A 12,202-nucleotide genomic window follows, 5' to 3' on the forward strand; every position below is an offset into this window, starting at 1 on the left:
ATACTATAGGATCAAAATTACCCCAAATTCTATGATTTAAGCTGTTTTTGGGGGGGTTTTGTTAAAAAAACACCCGAATCCAAAACACACCCGAATCCTACAAAAATTTTTAAGGGAGGATTTGCCAAAATGCGTCCGAATCCAAAACACGGCCGCGGAACCGAATCCAAAACCAAAACACAAAACCTGAAAAATTTCCGGTGCACATCTCTACTTACTAGTTAAGTGGGAAGAATGAAGAGAGTATTAACTGGAATCGGTAGTCACCAAGAAGTGATTCTATGGTAATCATGTAATTTTAGCCCTACCATTTATTAAAATATGCGTAAATTGTGTGATTTTTACCATGAAGGCAGGGCTTAATGATACAGTTAGTCCAGCGCCGCCTCCATCCCTGCCTACATGCATCTCCTCTCTGGGCTTCACCAAGAGAGGAAACTTCAAATGTAGGTAAGTATGTCCTCCAGTTGAGGATCACACTTACCAAATGGCTGGTTATTACCCTTCAGCAGGCCCTTGCATTCCCCTGTTGGAGTCCAGTTTACATTATTCCACACAGTGCCCTCAATTCACATTATTCCACATTGTTCTGACCTTGTTCAAAATATGTGACATTGTAGTGCCCCCTGCTCACATTATACCAGACAGTGCCCAAGCTTTCATTATTCCATGGTGCCCAAGTTTTCATTTGCCGTCTTGGTTACTGTACTCCTTGACCTCAGATGCTTTCTTCTTCTAACGTGCACTGAAGCCTGAATCTGCTGCATGTGATTCACTATAGGCTGTAGAAATGGATAGTCTACAAACTACTTGCCATGATCTAGTGTAGTTAATTCACTGCACTAAATAAACTATTGTAATGTGAAGCAGGGCCGTAAATAGGTGTGTGCGGAAGGGGCACCGCACATAGCGCTGCAGGCTAGGGGGCGCTGTTGGTGGCATTTGCCAATAATCTGTTTTAATTACTTTCACTTGCAGCTTCCCCCCTTTTTGAAGCCCAGCTGGCCACCCCTGAGCCCTTCTGTCGCTAATACCTATACAACATCAACATTCATGAACTCATCCTGAGATTTCTTTGTTAGTCAGTCACACTGTTCTTTATTGCATTGTGCTGACATAGACGGGATACGAACCCATTGCCCGTGGATACGCCTTATGTCTCTGTTGGAAAAATTGGGGGTGGGGGGCTCCAATTCTCTTTCTGGCACAGGGCACCAAAAAGTCTAGTTACGGCTCTTATGCGAAGTCTGTGGATTGTCTATTTCTGTATACAATACAGTGCCATTTGTCTGTGATGCCTGTGTGAGCTGGTTGCATTGGAGGCAGGCCCAGAAGGAAAGCCCAGAAGCATCAAGGCTTCATAACAGCGACTCCACCTACACCCACTATTATTACACTCCTAATTGGCAATCATATGCATAATAAGAAAATTAACAATTAACAATAACTACTACCTAGTCTTGAAAAATATTTACCTCTCTGGTAAAACAAAAGCTTTAATAGGGTAAGCATGCATAGGAAGCTGTACATTAATGTGTGGTATATTTCCTTGTGTGGATTACACTGAGAAAAGAACCCAGCATATATTATGAACTTCAATTTAGTGCTCAGTTGATCACTATGTGCAACATGCAATAACTACGCTTTCTCCAAACCATGGACCAATCATGAAAATTTATTTTTGCTCCCTCCTATATCTGTAGAAAGTACATTGACAGCATTGTACATAATAGGTATTCTACATCTGCTTATCCTACGATTCCACTGTTATCCACTTTTCAGCAAATTATCACACATTCAGATCTGTTTTATTGGCTGTCCGACACATGTGAAAGTTGGTTAGCTAATAACTGATCAGTGTCAAAGACTCAAAGCCAACCCGAACTAATCCGAACCCAACATCTCTAGTTATTAATGCTGCCTGGAAGTATATAAGCTTAAAAGTGCAATATTAATTATATATCACATGGCGTATTTACATTAGATCTACATTGGCTTAATTTCCAGTATGTGTTTTTATATATTAAGCAATTATATTTAACATTAACCAAGATATAGTATAAATTCAATATGAAATGCACCTGTTTTTTTGTTGACTAGATGGAGGAAGTTATTGAAGGCATACGCTGGGCATTCATTGATGTGTTGGAGAATGAGAATGACTGGATGGACGGAGAAACCAAAAACAAGGCCAAGGAAAAGGTACTCATTATTTCTTCGTGAAATACCAGTTATGTGATAATGGTTTGTCTTTTAAAGAAACAGACTACAACCACCTACCATGTCCTACAGTATTTTCTGTGTATGGATTGCATACCACATTGAATGCATATAAACAAATATGAAAAAGAATACCTTTCATATTGTTCTGATTTGTAGGGACAGTCCTGATATGAAGTGGAGCGTCCCATAGTCAGCTTGTTCCTCATGATTTGCGGGAAGTTGAGAGGTATTTTCTTGCTCACTATGGTAACCAAATGGTAACCAAGTGTGGCACATTGCAGATTTGAGAGCCTCCATTGTGTGTGGCAATTCCATGGTGTTTTAGAAGAAGGGGAGGGCAGTTGGGGGTGGTCTAGCACTTCGGAAGTCCTAAGTATGCCCATTAGGTTTTTTGGCCTTGCACACTTTAACACAGACATGTGGTAGTGTTCACATCACTACATGGGCAGGATGTATCAAGCATCGCATTTTAAATGTTTGGATGCATATTGGCATTTATTACTGCTGTACGCATGAAGATCTAAGCAAAGGACAACTCTCTCGGTAAGAGCTGTCATTTGCAGTGTGGGGACATCCGGGTTTGTGACTGGCAGTTCTTTTGCGCATGCACGGCTGTCAGCCAGCACATGCGTGAGCCTCAGGGGACACTGGGAGGGATCCAAATGGATTCCTTTCAGGGAACATTGTGAAGAGAAGCCAATAGGCCTCTATAGATGGCATTGCCTGTCTGATCTAAGCTCTGGTTTCGCTTTCCGGAGCTTGGTGCATATAGCGAATGTGGTGAAACCTCAGAAAAGTTGATTTTCAGAGGTTTGATGCATTTTTGGCATTGTTGCATCCCACCCCTGTCTAAGCTGCATAGGTGCTGGAGTGTGCAGAGGACCAGCAGAGCAGCAGAAACCTGACCCACTGTAAACAGATAAGAGGACAGTGAGAGACAGATGAAGCTATGAGGGGACAGTCAGTGAGATATAGTAGGGCAGTTAAATATGGAGGTAAGGAGCAATGAGAGAGCTATACAGAGGTTGGATTTTAAGCTGATTCTTTGCACCTGGTAGAAGAAAGCCTAGTTTTACCTCTTTAGGATGCTTCAAATATTTGGAGATATGGAAATGTATCTCATTTAATTAACTTGAAGTTGTCACATCTTCTAAGAAATCTGTGCTGTGTTCTACAGTATAATTACACAATTATCCGTAGGAGGCTTTTATGGTGATAACCATGTAGAATCTATGTTTGTGCCTGATTATAAGAAGCTTTAGTACTAGCTGTATTGCGACATAAGGAATCATACTTAATTCATGGGAAAAAAAATAATTAGCCACTTAGGGGCCTATTCATAATTTCTGAAAGTAGATGAAAAGATTCTTTTTCACCTCATTTGAAAGGAATGAGGTATCTGAGTCATTCATTATATACTGTAGATAACACATCCCTGATGTGGCTCGTCATTCCTATACAATAGAATGGACACCCACATTTATCTAATTCCAAAAACTAAACATTTTCGGAGTTTGATTGTGGGAACTGACACCATCTTCAGAAAGCATTAGTTCCACAAACCCAGCTGATTCCTATGAGAAGGTCTGAGTTGGCAAGTGGGATCCGTCTGCCCCCTCTTGCAGTAGGTATGCAAGCAGTAACACTTCTGGGTCAAACCTTCACTGCTAATAATTAGAGGTGAAAATGTTAGTAGAAAATCGTACAGGACAACAGCTTTTCAGACACATATACCAAGCCCTGCCCCAGCTACCTCCATCTCACATACTTACACCAAGCCACATACCTCTCATGCATGTATGCTCCTGTCCCAGCCACCTTCCTCTCACACACATATACCCCACCTCTCTCTCACAGATATATATACACCTTAGCCCTTCCTCACCGATCTCAGACGGTGTTTACCAGAGTGATAATTGGTCTGCCGCAATCCTGCAGATATAATGTTGCCTTATCTCTGACTATTGATGCTTCCTTATATTCTTATGTATTTGTTAGTCCATATTGTCGTCTCTTTTGTCTTCTCCACATTGGGGACCATTTTGTTGAGGACATTTATATATAGTTACATACTCATCCGCAGCTGCAGAGGCAGCCCGGGCCCCCTGCCTGTCCAGGTCCAGGATAAAGGTCCCGGCAGTCCCTCCCGATGGTGGCCTTTGTGACCAGCATGTAACATGGAGGAAGTGTTCTTGGCTAAGCAATGAGTGGCCACTCAGTGTGCGTTGCTTAATTCTGAGATTACAGCCAGATCACAACAAAAATGTAGGAGCACCCGGCAATGCCTGTCTGCTATTGAGACTCTTGAGGCACTTGTTCTGCTGTTGTAGGTGCATGCACAGTGAAGCCCTGCTTGGACTTTCAGTTTCGGAAGGGAAAGCCCATACTGAAAGCCACTGCACATGTCCTGGCCTCTACACATGTTCACTAAAGCAGAATGGGAGCCTTGAATGCAAATATATTGCCATGTATACCTTACTTCCGAGCCCCATAGCACACACCACCTGCAAATGCAGTGTTTCGCCTGAAGTTGAGCAGGGATGTGTGCAATGGTGGCAGGAGTGGACTAGTGGGTACTAATTACCTGGGCCCAGGTCCACACCTCTTTCCTGGCAGCAGCAGCTGCAGCTCTTCTCCTCAGCCTAGCACATGCTGCTTTGTGCATGGCTGCAGTGTGGCCAGGGAGGCGCTTAAAGTAATATATATATATATATATATATATATATATATATTTTCCTAAGGGTGCATGACCACCCCTCCTGTAATTAGTCCACGCCCCCTGAAAAGTACCCGGGCCCAGCCAGGCTCTCTACTGTCCTGAACGTGCGGTGAGGTAAATGGCTCAGGAGGCACTGGCAAGTACTAGAGCCAGATTTACACACAATATATGAGCCAAAGGGTTCATGTGGGCATTATACAAAGATGCAGCAGTACTGTATATACTGTTGAAAATTTGAGGAGTTTTGATCAGAGATGTGCTGAAAAGATAGGCAGGGGAGGCACTGCCTCACCTGTCGTAGACATTTTTACTCCAGAATTTTAACTATAAAAATGATTCGAATAATGGAAAGCAGACATTTCTAATATATTCTTTGTATTTTTCATATACTTTATATAGTCAAAACTCTGACTCATACATTCGTATGACAGGAAAGTCTCTGCCTCACCTGCCTTACCTCACTGCACGTCACTGCGGCCGGGAGCTGAGATCATGAAATGTATCAAAAAAATCCTGCATCTCAGGGTAAAATCCTGAGGATACCATGTAAGGGAATAAACTGGCAAATCAGCTTGTCCCCCTTGTTCAATCATTCGCTTGCTGGATTATAATTTATTTAGTATACAAATGTTAAATCTAATATATAATTATTAATACTAATATTATTATTTTGAACATGCAATTGATTTATAACAGTTGAAACAGTAGAGTTTTCATACTAGATTTCAACTAAATGCTCCAAATTAGCTAAATCTTCAGAGAATTTTGTTGTTGTGGCTGTACTGTGTGTATTTTGATTGTACCATTCCAAACACTTCTTGAGGAAGTTCCAATTCTTGAGTCACTTACACAACACACTGCAATGATTATTTTCACATCCAATAAATTATGCAGAAATCTGGCAAAAATATGTTCTTGGAAATCCATGTTTAAAGAGTAAGGATAATGATTTTGGCTAATCTTGTTATTTCATTGTAATTATTCAGTTATTGTTTGTGGTAGTTAAGACCATAGCTTAATACCATATTTCTTGCATGTATATCTAATAGGGACTAAGAGTGTAGTCCCCATTCCATGTGTTGTACAGTGGCTGTTCTGTTGCGCACTAGGAAAGCACCATTTGTCTATTTTGAAATTAAAAGTTTAAATTATCTCAGCCCGTGTGTACAGCAATGGTTTCCTATCAACTGCATTTCCCATTTCCAATAGGACAAGGCAATGTTGTTCCCTCTCTCTTTTAATCTTCATTTTGGCTATAGAACTGCTCATATCTAAGATCCGTAGTGCTGTTAATTTCTCAGGGCTTTGTGTGTTGTCTCATCTTTGCATAAACTCTGTTTGCCGATGACATTCTACTTTTTGTTTCTGACCCTATATCGACCCCCCCCCACTCATCTCCACTCAATTCTAGATGATTATAGTGAGTTCTCTTACTACAAACTACCACAAAATCTGATGCCCTCCCTATCAATCTTTATAGTATTCTCCCGTCTCTTCGTTCTAGTTACCCATACAATTGGCGGTCTGATTCGATCCGTTACCTCTGTATAAATATCCCATTGGACACCTCTAAGGTTTTTGCGGTGAATTTACTGCCTCTTATTTCATTCCTTACATTTCTCTCTAAATCTAGAATGACTCTCCCTAAAGCTAGAGGCGGTTTTAATCTCCCAGACCTCACTCTCTACCATGAGCCTTGCATTCTAGTGCAACTTCAAGCTTATTTAGATGTAGGTTCCGGTTTGGGGTGGGTGTGTCTTGAAAAATCTGCATGTTCTTCCTATCCCTTGGAGGACATTCTGAAAATAACCAAACCCATGCAGTCATCCCCTAACAAGTTGTTGTCCTCTACCTAAGCATCTCTTTTAGTGTGGGATAAGTTGGCCTCTAAACTTTCCTCTTCCTCAAATAAACTTCCAGATATTTCTTTACAGACATTGATTAAATTAATTCCACATTGATTAAATTAATTCCTAACTTAAATCTTTCAAAATGGACTGCCCGTGGGGTGAAATCACTTGGTGATGTACTTGAGGTGATATACTGTACTTGGTATACTTGAGGTGATATACTTGGGGTGATATACTGTACTTGGTATATTTGCGGTGATATACTGTACTTGGTATACTTGAGGTGATATACTTGGGGTGATATACTGTACTTGGTATACTTGAGGTGATATACTGTACTTGGTATACTTGAGGTGATACACTTGAGGTGATATGGTTGATAGTCTCTTCTACCTTTTTTTAGTTTACAACAACGGTTTTCCCTTCCACAATCTGTGCTCCTTTCTTACTTTCAAATTTGCCATTGGTGGAAGACCCTGCCTAAACAGGGCAGCCTCACTTATCCACTATCCATCTCGTTTTGCTATAGAATTCTTATTGACCTATCCCTACTCCTTAGTCCAATGCTCAAAACAAGTGGGAACTAGAGTTGGGTATTACCTTGTCACCTGACCAATGGAGCAAAATCTACTTCTCTTCCTTTACCATGACGAGATGCCGAAACCATAATGAAATGCGTATTAAATTACTTCACAGGCTCATTTTAACGCCAGATAGATCGCATACATTTTGGCCCTCTTGTTTCAAATTTTGCTGGTGACAATGGGGTATATTTACTAAGATTCGTAATTGTCGGAATTTGGTTAAAGATTAAACACGAATGACATCGGGAGTGATATTTTGCAACTTTTTGTTTTTTTTTAACGCCTCATTTACTAGCTGTCGTATTCTGCATTGTCGTGCTTTCCGATGTCGATGTCATTCGTAATGTCTGGCAGTGTTTTACGGGAGTGATTAGTAAAACACTGCCGGACTTAACACAATGAATCCCGTCCGGATCAGTGTGATCCGTGCAGGGCTTCATTGTGTACCTTAAAAGAATTATGGAAAATGTTAAAAATCCCCCCAAAAAATTGCGTTGGGTCCCCCCTCCTAAGCATAACCAGCCTCAGGCTCTTTGAGCCGGTCCTGGTTTTAAAAATACAGGGAAAAAATTGACAGGGGTTCCCCTATATTTTAACAACCAGCACCGGGCTCTGCACCTGGCCCTGGTGCAAAAAATACGAGGGACAAAAGACGTAGGGGTCCCCTGTATTTTTAACACCAGCACCGGGCTTCACTAGTCAGAGAGATAATGCCACAGCCGGGGGACACTTTTCTATTGGTCCCTGCGGCCCTGGCATTAAATCACCAACTAGTCACCACTGGCAGAGGTACCCTGGAGGAGTGGGGACCACTTAAATCAAGGGGTCCCCCCCTCCAGCCACCCAAGGGCCAGGGGTGAAGCCCGAGGCTGTCCCCCCCATCCAAGGGTGGCAGATGGGGGGCTGATAGCCTTTTGTGTAAAAATAAGAATATTGTTTTTTGTAGCAGTACTACAAGTCCCAGCAAGCCTCCCCCGCAAGCTGGTACTTGGAGAACCACAAGTACCAGCATGCGGGGGGGAAACGGGCCCGCTGGTACCTGTAGTTCTACTACAAAAAATACCCAAATAAAAACAAAACACACACACACACCTTGATAGTACAACTTTATTACATACATGCACACTTACATTCATACATACTTAACTATGTTGACACGAAGAGTAGGTCCTCTTCTCCAGTAGAATCCAGGGGTACCTGTAAATAAAAATTATACTCACAAAAAATCCTGTGTAGATCGGTCCTCTTCTTTAAATTTGTAATCCGGGGACTTGGCAAAATAAAAAAACGGAATACCCAGACCACGCACTGAAAGGGAATCCATGTTTACACATGGATCCCCTTTCCCCGACTGGCGGGACCCCCGTGACCGCTGTCAAAGAGGGTCCCTTCAGCCAATCAGGGAGCGCCACGTCATGGCACTCTCCTGATTGGCTGTGCGTGCCTGAGCTGTCAGTCAGGCTGCGCACTGTAGATACAATGTAGCGCATAGGCGCTTTATTGTATCCAATGGTGGGAACTTTGCGGTCTGCGGTAGACCACGAGGTTAAGTGGGGTCACTGTTGTGGTTGGCCCCACTTAACCTTGCAGTCTACCGCAGACTGCAAAGTTCCCACCATTGGATACAATGGAGCGCCTATGCGCTACATTGTATCTACAGTGCGCAGCCTGACTGAAAGCTCAGGTGCGCACAGCCAATCAGGATAGTGCCATGACGTGGCGCTCCCTGATTGGCTGAAGGGACCCTCTTTGACAGCAGTTACGAGGGGTCCGGCCAGTCGGGGAAAGGGGATCCATGTGTATCCAGAAAATGAAGTAAGGTGTATGGTATGAAAAATGTAACTGTCATAATATATAGCTCAATGTCCAGAAAATATAATACACATTGTTCCATTCAGGGCAGAGCATTGTATTGCAGTGTCCCATAATAGAGATGTGCGGTGGGCACTTTTCGTGTTTTGTGTTTTGGTTCTGGTTCCATGCTCGTGTTTTGGATCTGGATTGGTTTTGCCAAAACCACCCTTTCGTGTTCTGGTTTTGGATCTGGATGATTTTTGAAAAAACCCCATAAAAACAGCTAAAATCACAGAATTTGGGTGTAATTTTGATCCTACTGTATTATTAACCTCAATAACATTAATTTCCACTCATTTCCAGTCTATTCAGAACACCTCACAATATTGTTTTTAGGCCAAAAGGTTGCACCGAGGTAGCTGTATGACTAAGCTAAGCGACACAAGTGTGCGGCACAAACATCTGGGCCATCTGGGAGTGGCACTGCAGTGGCATACAGGATGGCAGATTTAAAAAACAGTCCCCAAACAGCACATCATGCAAAGAAGTAAAAGAGGTGCAAAGAGGTGCAATGAGATAGCTGTATGACTAAGCTAAGTGACACAAGTGTGCGGCACAAACACCTGGCCCATCTAGGAATGGCACTGCAGTGGCAGACAGGATGACACTTAAAAAAAAATAGTTACCAAACAGCACATCATGCAAAAAAGTAAAAGAGGTGCAATTAGGTAGCTGTATGACTAAGCAAAGCAACACAAGTGTGCGACACAGACACCTGGCCCATCTAGGGTTGGCACTGCAGTCCCACTGCAAAAATGGTGGATACCGGATGCACGTCTAACACCAACATAGCTATCAAGGCCTCAGTTATCCGCTTTGCAACAGGATGACTGCTGTCATATTTCATCTTCCTCACAAAGGACTGTTGGACAGTCATTTACTTAGTTGAAGTAGTACAAGTGGTCTTCCAACTTCCCCTCTGGGATGACGATCGACTCCCAGGAGCAACAACAGCAGCGGCAGCAGCAGCAGTAGGAGGAAGTGCTGCTTGATCATTCCGTATTTTAGCCTCCAACTTTTTGTTCTTCATTATTTTTCTGGAGTTATATAACAAAATGCAGCTAAGGAGAGCATACCTCTACACCACACAGGGCAAACCCTGTAAAAATGATTTGGATTAAATATTAATAACCCCTTTATTTGGAGTAAATAATATACAGCACAGGACAGCACCACTGAACTTATATGGCAGCACCACTGGACTGGACTTATACACCAGTACCACTGGATTTATATGGCAGTACCACTGGACATATATGGCAGTATCACTGGATTTATATGACAGTGCCACTGGAGTTATACGGCAGTATCACTGGACTGCATTTATACGGCAGTACCACTGGATTTATACGGCAGTACCACTGGACATATTTGACAGTATCACAGGACTTATAAGCCAGTATCATTGGACTGGATTTATTCGCCAGTACCACTGGATTCATATGGCAGTAAAACTGGACATATACGGCAGTATCACTGGAATTATATGGCAGTACCACTGGACTTATATGGCAGTATCACTGGACTTATGCAGCAGCACAGGGACACCACCACTGGACTGATGCAGGACAACACAGCACCACTGCAATGGACTGAACTTATACAGCAGCACTAGACATATGGCAGCAGAGGACACCACCACTGTGACTGGACTGATGCAGCACAAGACACCACCACTGTACTGATGCAGCACAATGCAGCCCCACTGGACTGGACTTATACAGCAGCACTGGACATATGGCAGCAGAAGACACCACCACTGTGACTGGACTGATGCAGCACAAGACACTACCACTGTACTGATGAAGGACAACACAGCACCTCTGCACTGGACTTATACAGCTACACTGGACATATGGAAGCAGAGGACACCACCACTGTGACTGGACTGATGCAGCATAAAACACTACACTGGACTGAGCAGCACAAGACAGCACTGGAATCGCCACCCTACTTTCCCTCCCACACAGACACGGAGGACGACACACGTCCTCTCGCTATGCTCTCCAATGCCGGAGTGAAAATGGTGGCGGGGTGCAGCTCCTTATATGGAATCCAAAACCCACGAGAATCCGACAACGGGATGATGACGTTTTGCCTCGTTCTGGTTTCCGAGTCAGGCGGGAAAACCCGCGCTGGGCTCGGATCCAGGCTCGGGTAGTGAAGTCCGGTAGGGTTCGGTTCACAGGGAACCAAACCTGCTCATCTCTAATATTGTATCTAAATATGGATAAGGGCCACAATTTGCTATGCCTCTTCTACACGAACAGCGTAAGAAACTAAGTGCTGAATTTATAGGTCTTATGTACTTATGTACTGCTTACCTTCCAATCATCCTAATTTGTAGGCTCAGTCCTTTTCTCTGCAGTGGGAATTGAGTGAATTGAGTGATGTTTCATCTGAATAATCAATTTATTGGTTTTGATTGCTGATGCTTAACCCTGCAATGGTGAGTTCCTAATGCTTTTTATCCTTACCATTGCAAGATTGATGTTTTATAAACATAGTAACATAGTTAATGAGGTTGAAAAGAGGCAAAAAGCCCATCGGGTTCAACCTGTATTCTATATTAAGCTGTGCACATTATAATGCACCAGCCGTAAAAATGGTTTTGTACCTATTGACAACTATATGTCGTATCACACCCATATACTTAATGTCAATATATTAAATGCTATAGCCTTGGATATTTTTCTCAGCTAGAAAACGTTCCAATCCATTTTTAAATGCATTTACAGAGTCCGCCGTTATTATCTTCTCCGGCAGGGAGTTCCAAATCCTTATTGCCCTTACGGTGAAGAACCCCTTCCTACGATTTGTACGGAATTTTCTCTCCTCCAGCCTCAGCGAGTGCCCACATGTCCTATACAGACTTCTATTAATAAACAAATCCCCTGCTAACTCTTTGTATTGACCCTTTACATATTTGAAGTTATTAATAATGTCCCCTCTTAGTCTCCACTTTTCAAGGG

The 12,202-nt window shown here is 42.7% G+C and overlaps 1 protein-coding gene across 1 annotated transcript in view; it reads left to right on the forward strand.

Annotated features, from left to right (window-relative positions):
• Positions 1–12,202, forward strand: part of PHEX (phosphate regulating endopeptidase X-linked) — a 433,913-nt gene that overhangs the window by 324,474 nt on the left and 97,237 nt on the right. Inside the window, exon 12 of the mRNA XM_063955773.1 lies at positions 2,101–2,202. Coding sequence (XP_063811843.1) covers positions 2,101–2,202 — 102 coding nt within the window. The remainder of the gene's footprint in view (positions 1–2,100; positions 2,203–12,202) is intronic.

This window comes from Pseudophryne corroboree, chromosome 2 (genome assembly GCF_028390025.1).
Source record: "Pseudophryne corroboree isolate aPseCor3 chromosome 2, aPseCor3.hap2, whole genome shotgun sequence".
NCBI classification, from domain to species: Eukaryota; Metazoa; Chordata; class Amphibia; order Anura; family Myobatrachidae; genus Pseudophryne; species Pseudophryne corroboree.